Source organism: Lampetra fluviatilis, chromosome 40, assembly GCF_964198595.1.
Source record: "Lampetra fluviatilis chromosome 40, kcLamFluv1.1, whole genome shotgun sequence".
Lineage (NCBI taxonomy): Eukaryota > Metazoa > Chordata > Hyperoartia > Petromyzontiformes > Petromyzontidae > Lampetra > Lampetra fluviatilis.
Genome location: NC_136314.1, coordinates 7,436,185 through 7,451,080, shown reverse-complemented (window position 1 = coordinate 7,451,080; position 14,896 = coordinate 7,436,185). Strand labels below are relative to the sequence as shown.

Here is a 14,896-nt window from a genome sequence, read left to right as displayed (position 1 = left end):
TGCAGCCGGGGACGGCTGCGAGCTGTACAGGGGGGGGTGATGTAGAGGTGTAATTGTGTATGGGAGCGGATGGCAAACAAACACAAGGGGCGTGGTTAGGGCCGTACACATAGGAGGTGGCCACACCGACGTCCGCACCTGCATCCCCCACGGGCCCCTCCCGGGGGGGCCGCGGACTATAAGAGGGGGTGAGCCGGAGGGCTCGAGGTCGAGGTATCAGCTTTAACCAGCGAAGACGGAAGACCAGCTAGAATAGGCCCCGGAGCTCCCCTGGCTCGCTGTCCTTATAAGGGCCGACCAGGGCAAGCCGGTGGCGTGGCCCCGAGAGCCCAGACTGACGAGCAGGTCTGGGAACTCAGGGGGTCGGATCCCAGCTTGACCAGGGCTGGGACAGGTAGCCTCCCCTAGCTCCCTAGTGGAGGACTTGGGCTTAGGTTAGCGGGGCTTAGATGTTGTGTCTCCCTGTTAGCCGAGTAAGGGGACGTTACCCCTTAGGTCCTGTGTATACTCGCTAACTGTATACAAGTTGTGTTAATAAATAAGTGTGCCTCCGATCCCGTCGTCAAGCCTCCTGAGTAATTACTACATCTGCATTAACCACAATACTTGCAGTCAAAATGCAAACAAAAAACACACTATGATAATATATGCATTGTCCTTGAAACTGATTGGTCCACACGTTCTACTTAATTAAATATACTTTTTAATAAGTGTTTTCTCCTACAACATCAGAGTGCAGCGCCACATTAAATGCACACTACAATGACAATAGTTTAAAGCGATTGGAAGCATGTTTTATTTTTTGGGGGGGGGCAGAGCTTTGTGACGTCATATTTGAGGGGGCGTCTGACCTTTTGTGACGCCGTGTGACGAAGGGGGGGGGGGTCAAAATCGTCCAAAATCGCGTGACGTCATTTATGGACGGCCCCCAACTCTAAAGTATCTCCCGCCGATGACGACGATGCTTCCTCCTCCGTGTTTTGTCAATCGGGACGTTGAGTCGACCGTCCCCTGGTTCTGTTTGGCCATGTTTGTTTGTTGTAGTACAGAGTTAGACTGATGGCCTTAATCTAAGTTGTCTTGTGGTTGTTGTTGTTTGACTTGCATCCCACTGGGATATTTGCACACAGCATTGGTGTACGGTGCTTTTTCTGCAATATTTTGCTGTCTTTTCTTGGATTTTCTGTTTGCACTTAGTCACATAGTCACTTTAAGATGTTTTCTTGTTTATGTTTTTGTTTTTTGTTTGTTGCGGTTGCACCCGATTCAAGAGCCGAATGGCTCACAGGGCTACACCTAATCAATTAACTTGAACTTGTCCTGGGTGGTGACCACAGTCGCCGCACACTGCCGGAGAGTTCATTTATTTATTTCCCATTTTCCTAGGTTTTTTCGGTAAAGTCACGTAGGTAAAAAATGAAAATTAATAAAAGTTAAATAAAAATAAAATAAAAATCACGACGTTTCGGAGGCAACACAAGCTTCCGTCTTCAGGTGGAACCGTCACAGCACGATTGCTGTTTACAGGTGGAACCGTCACAGCACGATAGCTGAATACAGCTATCGTGCTGTGACGGTTCCACCTGAAGACGGAAGCTTGTGTTGCCTCCAAAACGTCGTGATTTTTATTTTATTTTTATTAATTTAAATTTTTTACCTACGTGACTTTACCGAAAAAACCTAAGAATATGAATCATTGCAGTCACGAAAGCTTCAAATCTAGAATTATTTATTTCCCATCTGTGCGTCGTCGCCACCGAGTCGAACCGCATCTGCTGCTGCTGCTGCCACGGCTTGCGTAGTGGATGCGGCTCAGGGGTTGTGGCCCCCCGTGATCCTCGTCAGAGATCTGAGCCCAGGGAACTTCTGCGTCGCCGGCTCTTTCGCGACGAGCAGTTCGTTGGTGACTTCTTGTGAACTTCATTCAGCTTTTCCCAGCTTCATCATCCCCAGGGTGATGGCGCGTGGGTCCAAGCGAGCTCGCTGCGCGACTTCTCGCGGCGGCGGTGGGGAGGGATGCTGTTGAGATGCTCCTGGGGGCCGTCCATAAATGACGTCACGCGATTTTGGACGATTTTTGACCTCCCCCCCCCCCCCCTCGTTACACGACGTCACAAAAAGTCAGACGCCCCCCTTTAAATATGACGTCACAAAGCTCTGCCCCCCCCACCGCCAAAAAAAATAAAACATGCTTCAAATCGTTTAAAACTACAGTATTGCCATTGTAGTGCATATTTAATGCGGCGCTGCACTCTGATGTTGTAGGAGATAACATTTATACTGGTAGGAACGAAGTGGACCAGACCACCAATAGATTATATCGTCCGTCCGTCCGTCCGTGTATCAACATCGACCCCTACTGCAAACACTTGGCAGGACCCTACAAAAACCTTTTGACTCAGTGGGGCTTTCCTGGCTTAACAAGTGTAATAATACATGATGTTTATATTCTTTGGTTATTCGTTCCTACCAGCCCACCCCGCAGGGTCCTGTTTAAAAAGTCGATTTAATTAAGTAGAACGTGTTGTCTATATTTATTTAAAGTTGCGCATTTTGATGTGACGTCACATTTCTCAACCCCACCCCCTCGTCACAAATGTCTGACCCCCCCCCCCATAACTGCGTGACGTCATTTATGGACGGCCCAGGCGGGGGGGGGGGGCTCGTGCAGGGCCGGGATACAAGGCACGTGATCCGCTCTGATACCACGTGGGGTCAGAGCGGTCACGCGCAGCCGGTGGTCATCAAGCAGCGAGACTGACCGTGGGAAGGGGGCTGACGGGAGACTCGTCCTTAACTAAGAACGTTAGCACTGGGGATGCAAAGGCGGACGTGCCGTCAAACCACCGCCTCCTGCTGACCATCTCAGCCGGTCCTCTGTCGGCCCCTAGCGTTTTGGGAATGTCAAAGTGCAGCGCCACATTAAATTCTTATAATAGGGGTTTTCCCCTTTTTTCTGGCAACAAAACTGAAACCTTTTTACAAGGATTCATGTCTGCATTAACCACAATACTTGCTGTCAAAATGCAAACAAAAAACACACTATGATAATATATGCATTGTCCTTGAAACCGATTGGTCCACACGTTCTACTTAATTAAATATACTTTTTAATAAGTGTTTTCTCCTACAACATCAGAGTGCAGCGCCACATTAAATACGCACTACAATGACAATAGTTCAAAGCGATTTGAAGCATGTTTTATTTTTGGGGGAGGGGGCAAAGCTTTGTGACGTCATATTTGAGAGGGGGTCTGACTTTTTGTGACGCCGTGTGACGAAGGGGGAGGGGGGTCAAAAATCGCCCAAAATCGCGTGACGTCATTTATGGACGGCCCCTTGGTGATAATCCGCTCCTGGATTTCACACTGTTATCTCTTCTCCAGTCTCTATATAAGCCGGTATTAACACTTCATTTACAACCAGTGTAAAGGATAATCCACTCCTGGTTTAAACACCATATTCTGAAGGCTATTATTGGGTTTTATCACTCCACAATCCATACTCCACCCTAAAGCTCTCCGCCTGGTTTTATATTTGTGTTATTATTGCATCTTCATGCCTGGGTCCACGAACGGCCAAGACAGTGCTGTAAACGTACCAGGATCCATGCGCGATAAATACGCTCCGGGATCGAAACGCGACGAATCCGCTCCGGGCTCCAGACTCTGGAAATCCGCTCCGGGCTCCAGATTGTTAAAATCTGCTCCGGGCTCCAGATTCTAGGAGTGCGCTCCGGGCTTCAGACTCTGGGAGTTTGCTCCGGGCTCCAGGCTCTGGGAATCCGCTCCGGGCTCCAGATTGTTAAAATCTGCTCCGGGTTCCAGATTCTAGGAGTGCGCTCCGGGCTTCAGACTCTGGGAGTTTGCTCCGGGCTCCAGGCTCTGGGAATCCGCTCCGGGCACCAAATTGTTAAAATCTGCTCCGGGCTCCAGAATCTAGGATTCCGCTCCAGGCTTCAGACTATGGGAGTTTGCTCCGGGTTCCAGGCTCTGGGAATCCGCTCCGGGGTCCAGATTTTTTACATCTGCTCCGGGCTCCATACTCTGAAAATCCGTTCCGGGCTTCAGACTCTGGGAATTTGCTCCGCGCACCAGGCTCTGGGAATCCGCTCCAGGATACACGAGCTGGTGATCCGCTCCGGGATCAGGCTCTGCCCACGCGGTCGCGTCGCTTTTGTGCATAAAGGAGGAGTCGTGTGGATGAGACAGCGAGACACGGAGACACAAAGACACGGGGACAAGGAGACTCAGGGACACAGAGACACGAGGGCGAGCGAGAGGTATCGTCATCCCCATCACCATCAGCACGAATCAGCACCATCAGCACCATCAGCATCATCACCATCACATGCCGTACACCCCTTCATTGTCAACCGGCTGCTCGGGGAGCTCGTTGGGATGGCACCCGCGATGCCGGGGCGAGTGTGAGTGGCGGATACGTGAGGTGATGGTGATGATGATGCTGATGTGTGGGTGAGGGTTCGCTGAGTGAGGTGTTGTCTTTGTTATTGGATGAATGCGGCTGAATTTGCTGTAATTGCACTCCCAAGAATGCCGTGGTGCCGATGGGTGGACTTGTTATTTTGTATGTGGATATGTTGACGGGGACGGGTTGGCTTGTCTGCTGATCTATGTTGTTATTTTAAGGGTGATGGCATGGGGGTGAGCGTGTGCGCTAGAGGATGTTGTTGTTGTGGTGATGGTGAGGAAGCGGAGGAGGATGGGGTTGAGTCTAGGGGGTGTGACGGGGGGAGGGGGTCCCGGTGTGAGGGGATGTGACGGGGGGGGGGTCCCGGTGTGAGGGGATGGGGGGGTCCCGGTGTGAGGGGATGTAACGGGGATGGGGGGGGTCCCGGTGTGAGGGGATGTAACGGGGGGGGGGGGGTCCCGGTGTGAGGGGACGTAACGGGGGGTGGGGGGTCCCAGTGTGAGGGGATGTGACGGGGGGGGGGGGTCCCGGTGTGAGGGGATGGGGGGGGGTCCCGGTGTGAGGGGATGGGGGGGGGGTCCCGGTGTGAGGGGATGTGACGGGGGGGGGGTCCCGGTGTGAGGGGATGGGGGGGGTCCCGGTGTGAGGGGATGTGACGGGGGGGGGGGGGTCCCGGTGTGAGGGGATGGGGGGGGGTCCCGGTGTGAGGGGATGGGGGGGGGGGGTCCCGGTGTGAGGGGATGTAACGGGGGGGGGGTCCCGGTGTGAGAGGATGGGGGGGGTCCCAGTGTGAGGGGATGTGACGGGGGGGGGGGGGTCCCGGTGTGAGGGGATGGGGGGGGGTCCCGGTGTGAGGGGATGTAACGGGGGGGGTCCCGGTGTGAGGGGATGGGGGGGGTCCCGGTGTGAGGGGATGTAACGGGGGGGGGGGTCCCGGTGTGAGGGGATGGGGGGGGGTCCCGGTGTGAGGGGATGGGGGGGGTCCCGGTGTGAGGGGATGGGGGGGGTCCCGGTGTGAGGGGATGTAACGGGGGGGGGGTCCCGGTGTGAGGGGATGGGGGGGGGGTCCCAGTGTGAGGGGATGTGACGGGGGGGGGGGGGGGTCCCGGTGTGAGGGGACGTAACGGGGGGGGGGGGGGGTCCCGGTGTGAGGGGATGTGACGGGGGGGGTCCCGGTGTGAGGGGATGGGGGGGGGTCCCGGTGTGAGGGGATGTAACGGGGGGGGGGTCCCGGTGTGAGGGGGTGTGACGGGGGGAGGGGGTCCCGGTGTGAGGGGATGTGACGGGGGGGGGTCCCGGTATGAGGTGGTGTGACGGGGGGGGTCCCGGTGTGAGAGGATGGGGGGGGTCCCAGTGTGAGGGGATGTGACGGGGGGGGGGGGTCCCGGTGTGAGGGGATGGGGGGGGGTCCCGGTGTGAGGGGATGGGGGGGGGTCCCGGTGTGAGGGGATGTGACGGGGGTTGGGGGGTCCCGGTGTGAGGGGGTGTGACGGGGGGAGGGGGTCTCGGTGTGAGGGGATGTGACGGGGGGGGGGGGGTCTCGGTATGAGGGGGTGTGACGGGGGGGGTCCCGGTGTGAGAGGATGGCAGGGGGTCCCGGTGTGAGAGGATGGGAGGGGGTCCCGGTGTGAGGGGATGTAACGGGGGGGGGGGGGGTCAGGGTGATGGTGGTGTGAGTGTTGGGTGATGGTGGTGTGGGTGTTAGGTGATGGTGGTGTGAGTGTTGGGTGATGGTGGTGTGAGTGTTGGGTGATGGTGGAGAAAGGTGATGTCTTGGTGGGTCTCTACAGTATGGAGGTCCGGGTGAGTGACCGTGAGATGGCTTGTGAGGGACAGGGTGAGAGGGTGAGGATTTCAGGGTTGGGGTGAGGGGTGAGTTTGAGGGTGAGGTGATGAGGGCGGAGTTTCGAGGGTTTGAGAATGAGTCGTGATGGTGAGCGGATTTTAGGGTGACGTGGAAAGCGTGAAGATTCCGGTTGAACGGTGAGGTGAGGACGGTGTAAGGGTTTAAAGGTGAGGGGATGAGGATATAAGAAGTGAGGGTTTGAGAGTGAGGGAAAGGATTTGAGGGCGAGGTGATGATGGTGAGGGAGTGAGCGGCGAGGGCCTGTAGGTGAGTGGGGTGTGTTAGGCCTATCGCAGAGGTCGCAACCCGATACCCGGCTACCCGTACCCGGCCACCCGTACCCGGCCGGGTACGGGTAGCCGTTTGCGACCCTGGTACGGCCGGGTACGGGTAGGCCGTGAGTCACTGGTGAGTAGCCGTTTGTCACTCATTTCGGGTAGTGTACGGGTAGGGAACGGGTACCCGTACGGGTACCCATTTGCGACCCTGGTGCGGCCGGGTACGGGTAAGGAATCAAAACCCGTTTGCGACCTCTGGCCTATCGTGGTTCTCACCCAGCAATGAACTTTATGAGATTCGAGGTTTCCGTTTCATTCAAAAGTGAAGTTTTTGTGTGCCTCTTTTTGACATCATTACTACGTGTTGTATATCTGTTAGTTTTCTGCCTTGTCAGTATCCTTTAATTTGCCCCAATTAGCCTGAACTTATTAGTAGCATACAATTAACACGTTATTAGCATCAGTCGTTGATTTTTACGTGCACGTTTCATGTATCATGAGCCTTAAGAAGCAATATTAATCAGACTCTACGCATCGCGACGTCCCTGGCATGAGATATGAGGGTGGGGGGTGAGGGTGGGAGAATGTTGGTCATGGTTGTTAGTGTGATGGACTTTGAGTGTTAGAATGGGGTGAGTGTGAAGGTGAGTGTGAAGGTGAGTGTGTGAACTTAACAGCAATTGCAGCGGGCGACGAGACGTTTCATGGAACATAAAACCGCAGTCGTGCAATATCACCACAGCCTCCTGGCAAGTGGACAAAATGAGAGAAACATAGTAGTAGGTTTTTACCCTTTAAACTGGTACAAAAACTGACACCTCTATACAAGGCATCATGTTTGCAATAACCACAACACAAGCAGTCAAAATGCAAACAAAAAGAAGCAACGCTGATGATGATAATGATATGCACTGTCCTTGAAGTTGATTGGTCCACACCCGAGATAACTTTTCTTAGAGCCTAGTCTCCATTGGTGTGGGACCAGTTTAAAGAGTAAAAACCTACTACTATATTTTGCCACTGGTAAAGGAGATGTCTCATAATGAGAGAAACATCTCTGCCTCACTGGCCCATAACGGTATCATCAACCGTGATGAATCCACTGCTGGCACTACCTCGATATCCCGAAACCTCTTCTTGGTTCTTTCGGTAAAGTCACGTAGAAGGGAAGTAATACAATATTAAAAATAAAACATTATAAAATAATTCTCACGACGTTTCGGCCACAACTCAGGTGAAGACCAGGTCTTCACCTGAGGTCTTCACCTGAGGACGGCTACTTGCGTTGTGGCCGAAACGTCATGAGAATTATTTTATTGTTTTATTTTTATTATTTTATTACTTCCCTTCTACGTGACTTTACCGAAAGAACCAAGAAGATGAATCCCTGCAGTCACGAAAGCTTTAAATCGAAATCCCGAAACCTCTTCACCACATCGCCCCGCGTTGTCTCATGAGCACGTGAACTCCTGACGGGTTCATCAGAGGCCCTTGAGGGTGACCTCCATGACTTGTGGCGGTGCCGTGCGCGTGCACACATGTTGTCATTCGCGTCACGCACGTGCGGCCGCACCCTCCCGCTCGCCTCGTGGTGCCCGGCGCGTGCCCGGCTGTGCCCGGCGCGTGCCCGGCTGTGCCGTCACCTCGTTGCAAAAGCACGACACGTAATCCTCTTTGCGCGTGAGCGACGGTCGTCACCTCTGTCCCCATGCCCTTTTTGAGGCTGTTGACGCGTGCCGTAGGGACAAACCGGCATCACTCCGTGTCGGGCGCCGTGTGGAGGGCCCCACCGACGGCTACTTTGCCGTGGCCTCCAGAAAGGATCAGTGACTCGCTCAAAAATGGAGTCGTTCAGGTGAGCGAGGTGCTGCTCGTGGGAAATTCAGAAGCGAGTGGACTCCGTGGTCTGTGGTCCTCTGTGGAGACGCTGGGTCTTGCCATGAGAGTGTGGTATTTCCACTGCTGGCTCAGGCCACCAGTGGAGTGAGGGATGCTCCTCCCCATGCTTGTGTGAGCAGCGAGATACTGTACGAACTTAATCTGGTAACAGGCTGGCCCATATTTGTGTCCATGTATGGTTGGCATGTTTTTTTTCTCCTCGCTAACGTCCCACACTGAGATCTGTTATGTCTTCCCAGAGAAATCTTGAGTCCTGTTTGTCTACACTGTTATACAAATGGTTAAAGGAAATTGTGTAATCTGTGAGCATTATTTTCAAATTGATCCCAGTCGTGTTAGTAAACCAGGTAACCATAGACCGTTGTCAAGTTTCGCTTTCGGTGAGCCTCATCAGCAATGTACGGCTTCACAAAAGTTTGCCACGGGGGTTTTCGGAAGTCACGTGCAAAAATATCCACCCATGAACAATATGGGGCCCAAAGATTTTAGTTTCAGTGTTGTGTAGACAGTTCTCAAATAAAGTCTCTCTGCTGATTTTATTGCGTGGTTGTTATACAACATTCTCAACAACAAAAAGGCGCCAGTCTTTAGCACAGCTGGCGCTGTAAGAGACGGTTGTAATTTAATCGCACAAATCCAGGAACATTTTTCAAATTTCGAGTTTAGGCTGCGGCGTTGGCACACCATGGCCAGCTTTTGTGAGTGACGATAACAATGTTAACTGAAAACGATGCAAAGCTAACATGCGTCTGTTTGCTCGGCATTATCTCCGTGGCATAGCAGATGGGGCCGCCTGCTATACACGGTGGCTAGGTCGGTGACACTGTCGTTTGACATTATCTCGAGTTCAGAGATCTTGCTGATTTGCTGGTCGCTGACCGCACAGCTTGCCCACCCATTAACTGCCTGCCCAACTGCCCCTGCCTGATAACATGTTTGTATGTGCAAGCCTGACCAATGACACACCTAATGTCGGAACCAGTCCAGAGTTTGCTTGTGTTGAAACCACTGCTGCTGAAATCATGCGTGTCCAGAAGACAGACCGTGTGACTGATGAGATGTGTAAAACATACTTTCATGTTGTGTGTCGAGGCACCGAGATATGGTATTTGGAGGCGATGTATTGCCCGCTTGTATATTTAGCTACTTAAAGTCTCCACGGCGACGCTGACGATTATTTTGTCATCATTTATGGTCAACAGCAGGCTTGACACGGAATGTGCAGGCCAAACTACGAGTGCGTGACATACTGTACATACACACAGGCTGTGTGGCTTACAGCTCGGCCCGTCTGGCACGAGTTTGATCTTCATCATCGACTTGGCCGGGGCAGCATGGCGGCAACGCGTTCGACGCTCGTTGCGGAGGTTTGCGGGTGGAATCTGTGAGGCCGCCTTGGTTATTACTGCGGATGTAGTAACCGTAAAAAATGCGCGGTCAGCGTCACAGTGGATCTTTAATATCCTGTGATGTCATTTTGAAACGACGTAGCTCATTGTGGTCCAAATTTTCTAAGTAAATAAAAATTACCCGCAAATTACTGATCTGGGAAGCACGGCGGCACCTTCGTTCGTGATTGCCTTGCGCTATAAGCCTGGCACAAATACCGAATGCTCTCGTTATTATCATGTTGCTTGTGAACAAATCTGAGTCTACGGCTGGAGGGCGCTGCCACCGTGACCTCGCTGTGACATCATTCGGAGTTCAAGTAATTCCTGTGACACGGGAAGACCGGGGAGCGGCGTCTGTGGGGATGTCACGGGAACCGCCCCATCCCTGCGAGCGCCCTCTCACTGCTGCAGCGCGGCGAGGCAGGCAGCTCACTAAGCAACCTACCCACCTGTACAGGCCTTCCGTCAACTCCACTGCTGGATGAGGAGCTCTCCCGCACAGTGTGGGTTGTGAGACTGATCTGACCATACCTTACATTCAGGGCAACAGCCCTTCTTCATAGCACATACAAATGACCGCCTTTTGAAGAAGGGTTATTACCAAAAGTGTTGCCTATTGTATATTTTTCAATTAAGGCCGCAGCGTTATTGATGAACATGTTGAGTGTTTTTGCTTTAGTCAGTGCGGATTAGTTGAGGTAGGGAGCATAGACACTGGAGCATAGAAGTACAATACAACAATGGTTTTGCTCCCCTGTCCTCTGCTGCCCACAACGTATGCCCCAGATGAATCTATAGGACTTTTTTGGTCACCCATCCAGGCACGATCCAGGCTCAACCCCCACTTAGCTTCTGAGATCCTGACGAATTTGGGCCCAGTTCGGCTGATATTAACCAAGATTCTCATGCACAGGATAATGTCATGAGAACCTCGCCCCATTGCCTCTCCTCCTCCCACACACCGCGGCTCTCGCACCCCAGGGAGGTAATGGCGCTGCATCGCTGTTATTATTATTATTATTTAAGTCCCATCAGCCGCATCGTCTTCTGGGAGAGTGCACGGTATCAGCAGTGCTGGTTCAACACAAGCAAACTCTGGACCAATTTCGACTTTCATTGTCTTGGAGCCAGGCTCGCTTGAACCAATGCTGGTGGAACAGCCAGATGTTTCCAGGTAAGGACCCCCTCTGTTAGATATGTGTCCTGACGTGATGGCACGTGGGCCCTGTGCCTTTGACAGATTGGTTCCTGCACCTAATGGCACGGAGGGTCGTGATTGGTAGACCTGGGAGGTTCCACCCCCAGCGATTTGATCAATTGCCGCAATTGAAAACAATATACCAATTGTTGCACACCTTGTAATTATGGCGGTGCAAAATCCAAACGTAAGCAAACGCAGTTCAAAACAGGAACTCCTTGTAAACAGGCAGGCGGTAGCTTATTGGCATTGGTGCACATTCAGTAACACATTGTCCCACATGCACGCGCTAATCGCATTGGCACATCTGACCTATATTTAGATGGCTGCCACAATAAAGGATGCTGGGTGGATGAGGAGTTTACCTCTTGAGCCAGCACCACTGACGTCATCGGCTCAAGCAGAGGTGGCAAAGCCTCTCCTTCAGCCTTGGCAGATGTCCCCCCCCCACCCCCCATGTGTTGTAGGCTAATCTGGGGCCTCCAGGACATAAATAATTACAATATGTATCAGCACTGTTGTTGCTGCTGAACAGTCGAGTGCCTCCGTCTCATCACGTATCTCTCGGTATCTCTCTCCACGTCGCTCTGCATCTCCGTATCTATGTCCTTGTGTCTGTGTACCTGTCTCCATGGGTCAACTTACTGCCTGCCTGCTGACTCCCATCCCATTGCCCCACCCACTTCTACCCCATAGCTCCACCACCTTCCATCCCATTGACGCATATACATCAGGCCATATACATTAGATCAACATCTGTGATGAATATCTGAACCGGTCCTGGGCCTCCCCAAGGTCGATTCAGCTTTAAATGAGTACCTGGTGAGGTGTGTAAATATCAGCACTGGGGAGACAATGGTGGCCGGGCGTGGTGTTGGCCGCCCACCTCCTCGTGTGCCGTGCAGACCTTCGTAGGCGCTGGCTAACAGCACTTGCCCCAACAGTCTGTTAAGGCCATAGGGTGGGATCATTTTACTGGTAGGAACCTCCTGGTTACACCAGCCCACAGGGGATTATTGTGTCCGTCCGTCCATCATGCGTCCAAAAATGGGAGGGATGGGGCTGGGTGGAGAGGGGAGGGTGGGGAGGATGGGGAGGGGCTGGGTGGGGAGGGGCTGGGTGGGGAGGGTGGGGCTGGGTGGGGTGTGGCAGGGGTGGGGCTGGGTGGGGAGGGGCTGGTCACCCCGTGGTGCCCTTATAAAACTCAACGTTTAACCTACTCACGCCGGCTTGTGCCCGCCCTCACAGTCGGGCATATTTGCGGAATACACCACGCCGCCGTTGACCCTGGCCATTGACCGAGCAACCCAACGTTCCTACCAGCTCCCTCCGCAGGAATGTGTTCTTTGTTTTTTTGTCAGTGACCATGAGCTTCAGGATGAATAGGTCTCACACCAACACTTCTACATTTACATTGACTCTGTGACTGCTGTGCTTGCCTTGTGGTTCGTAATTGCATTTGGCATGCATTGATTTGTACAGTAATGGGCCGTAATCCCCAAAGAAAAGGCTTTTCATCAAGATGAGCATATTCCATTGACCTTGAGCCGTTATCATTGCTGCCAATTGCCATCTCAGCGCGGACTTCCAAATGTGAAGAATACTCGCAGCGTTCACAATGCTGCTTTGTACTTTATCTTCTTCTTTTGTCGTGTGGCCAAGCGCAGCTCTGCAGCGGTTTCGTGCTGAGCACCGTTTCCTGAGTAGGGGTCGAACCCTGGGAGCTCTCCTATGAGGTCGGTCATGAGTTTGTGGCACTGCAGCACAATAACCGACCCATGCTTGCTTTGCACCGATAATTATGAATACTCTGCAGCTCCATTGGAACCTCATTTGCCAGTAAAAAATATGATAATTGTTTTTTTACCCTTTTATCTGGCAACAAAACTGACACCTTTTTTTTTACAAGGAGTCATGTTTGCATAGACCAAAATACCTGCAGTCACAATGCAAACAAAAACATAACTCTGATAATGTGCACTGCAGCTGTTCAAATTCAATTCAACATTCGTTTGTTACTGACTTTAATTAATGTGTTATGAGCTACGTTTTTAATGCTACAGAAAAGAGAGAAGGAAAAAAGATTGTGCCTAACTTCATATAATAATAATAATAACCATAATAAGAATTTCTAGTCCTTTGTGAATACACTGCTGGATGAAGTTCTCCCCGTGCCATATCGGCCATGCCGGTGGTTTGACCATACTTCTCCACGCTGATCGGGCGCGAGATGGTAAATAGGAAGGCGCCCTGGGTCAGTTCAGGTTTCACTCACCACTGATATTAGCCGTGGCTGGGAATCAAGCTCGGGTCTCAGGGTTCGTAGCACAGTGCGCTAATCGCTGTACCACCGCTCCACCTGTGAGACACTTCACAACACAGAACTGTGGCTAGACACTCGGTGTTTGTGGCTGCTGTGGCATAACCTTCCATTGAAAGTGACGAGTTCCCCTGGCCGTCTTGAGCGTAGGGAGGAGCTCATGTCAATGAATGAGTCCAAAGGACGACCCCTCTTGACTTGCCATGTGCTGGAACCGGCTTGGTTGAACCTAAAGGGATTGATGGGTGAATCGACCCCCCGAGCGCCATTCGAACTCGCGACTCTCCACATGGCTGCTGCCGCTCGCTTGAGGGTCAGAGGGCAGCGCCGATGCACAGTTCATAGCCTGGCACAAGCCACGTGGTGACGTCACCGCCACTTAGTGGCGAATGGCGATTGTTGGTGTTGGTGTCCTGGGTTCAGTGCCTGATTTGGTGGCAGATGAGTGGGATTTGAATTGGCTACCGTAACCACACTGACAGCCGGCTGCATTCATTAGCAGGTATTCACTGAGCAATAGATATCGCCAATATTTCTGTTTGCGCCCGATGGCTCTTCCTCTGTGGAGAGATGGAGCGATGGAATCGGCTCGTGTGCAGGTGCTAGTTGTATTATTACATCGCGGGATTGTGAGGGATGCCGACGGCTCATGGGAGGCCCTCATCCAGCAGTGGAAAGATCATGGCTGGTGATGATGGTGATGAGTTGGTGACCAACAAAACTGTGAAACGGTTGCTTCAAAAATGAAGGCGTTAAATTCATCATTTATAATTAATGAACTGTTTGAATTCAATCTGTACGGTGATAACAAAAAAACTCAACATATTTATCAATAACATTCCCTTAAAGCAGGGGTCCTCAAACTTTTTAAACAGGGGGCCAGTTCACTGTCCCTCAGACCGTTGGAGGGCCGGACTATAGTTAAAAAAAAACTATGAACAAATTCCTATGCACACTGCATATATCTTATTTTGAAGTGAAGAAACAAAACGGGAACAAATACAATATTTAAAATGAAGAACAAGTAAAGTTAAATTAACAAACTTGCCAGTATTTCAATGGGAACTATGGGCCTGCTTTTGGCTAATGAGATGGTCAATGTCCGGTTCCATATTTGTCACTGCTAGTCGTAAAAAGTGATGCAAGTGTGCATCCGTTAGTCTAGATCTGGTTGGAGATTTCAAATGTTTCATTCTGGAAAAAGTCTGTTCACAGACATAAGTGCTGCCAAAGATGGTTGCCATTTTGAGTGCATGGTTCCTGAGATGAGGATATGTCTCAGAGGGGAGAGATGCATAGAAATTATGAAGGCTGCTTGACTTGAATGCGTCTTTCAGAGAGTCACAATTCTGCAGTTCAGCCAGTTCCATTTGGTAAATTGTATCCACATTTTCAATGTCAATAGAAAATGGGTTACGGAAAAGCTGTATGTCCTGTTCATAGAGATGAAGCTCTTTAAATCTAAATTGGAACTCCTTTTGCAATTTTTCCAGTGAATCCACACATGTTTTGTTTGGGAATTGCAACCAATGG

General features: G+C 51.7%; 2 protein-coding genes across 2 annotated transcripts in view; one reads left to right on the top strand and one right to left on the bottom strand.

Moving 5' to 3' along the window:
- Window positions 1-2,864, bottom strand: part of LOC144946260 (creatine transporter-like) — a 64,608-nt gene extending 61,744 nt beyond the window's left edge. The window contains exon 1 of the mRNA XM_078875154.1: window positions 2,763-2,864. Coding sequence (XP_078731280.1) covers window positions 2,763-2,864 — 102 coding nt within the window. The remainder of the gene's footprint in view (window positions 1-2,762) is intronic.
- A 1,294-nt stretch (window positions 2,865-4,158) lies between these two features.
- Window positions 4,159-14,896, top strand: part of LOC144946185 (monocarboxylate transporter 2-like) — a 30,007-nt gene continuing 19,269 nt past the window's right edge. Inside the window, exon 1 of the mRNA XM_078875012.1 lies at window positions 4,159-4,282. The gene's annotated coding sequence lies outside the window, so the exon portion shown is untranslated. The remainder of the gene's footprint in view (window positions 4,283-14,896) is intronic.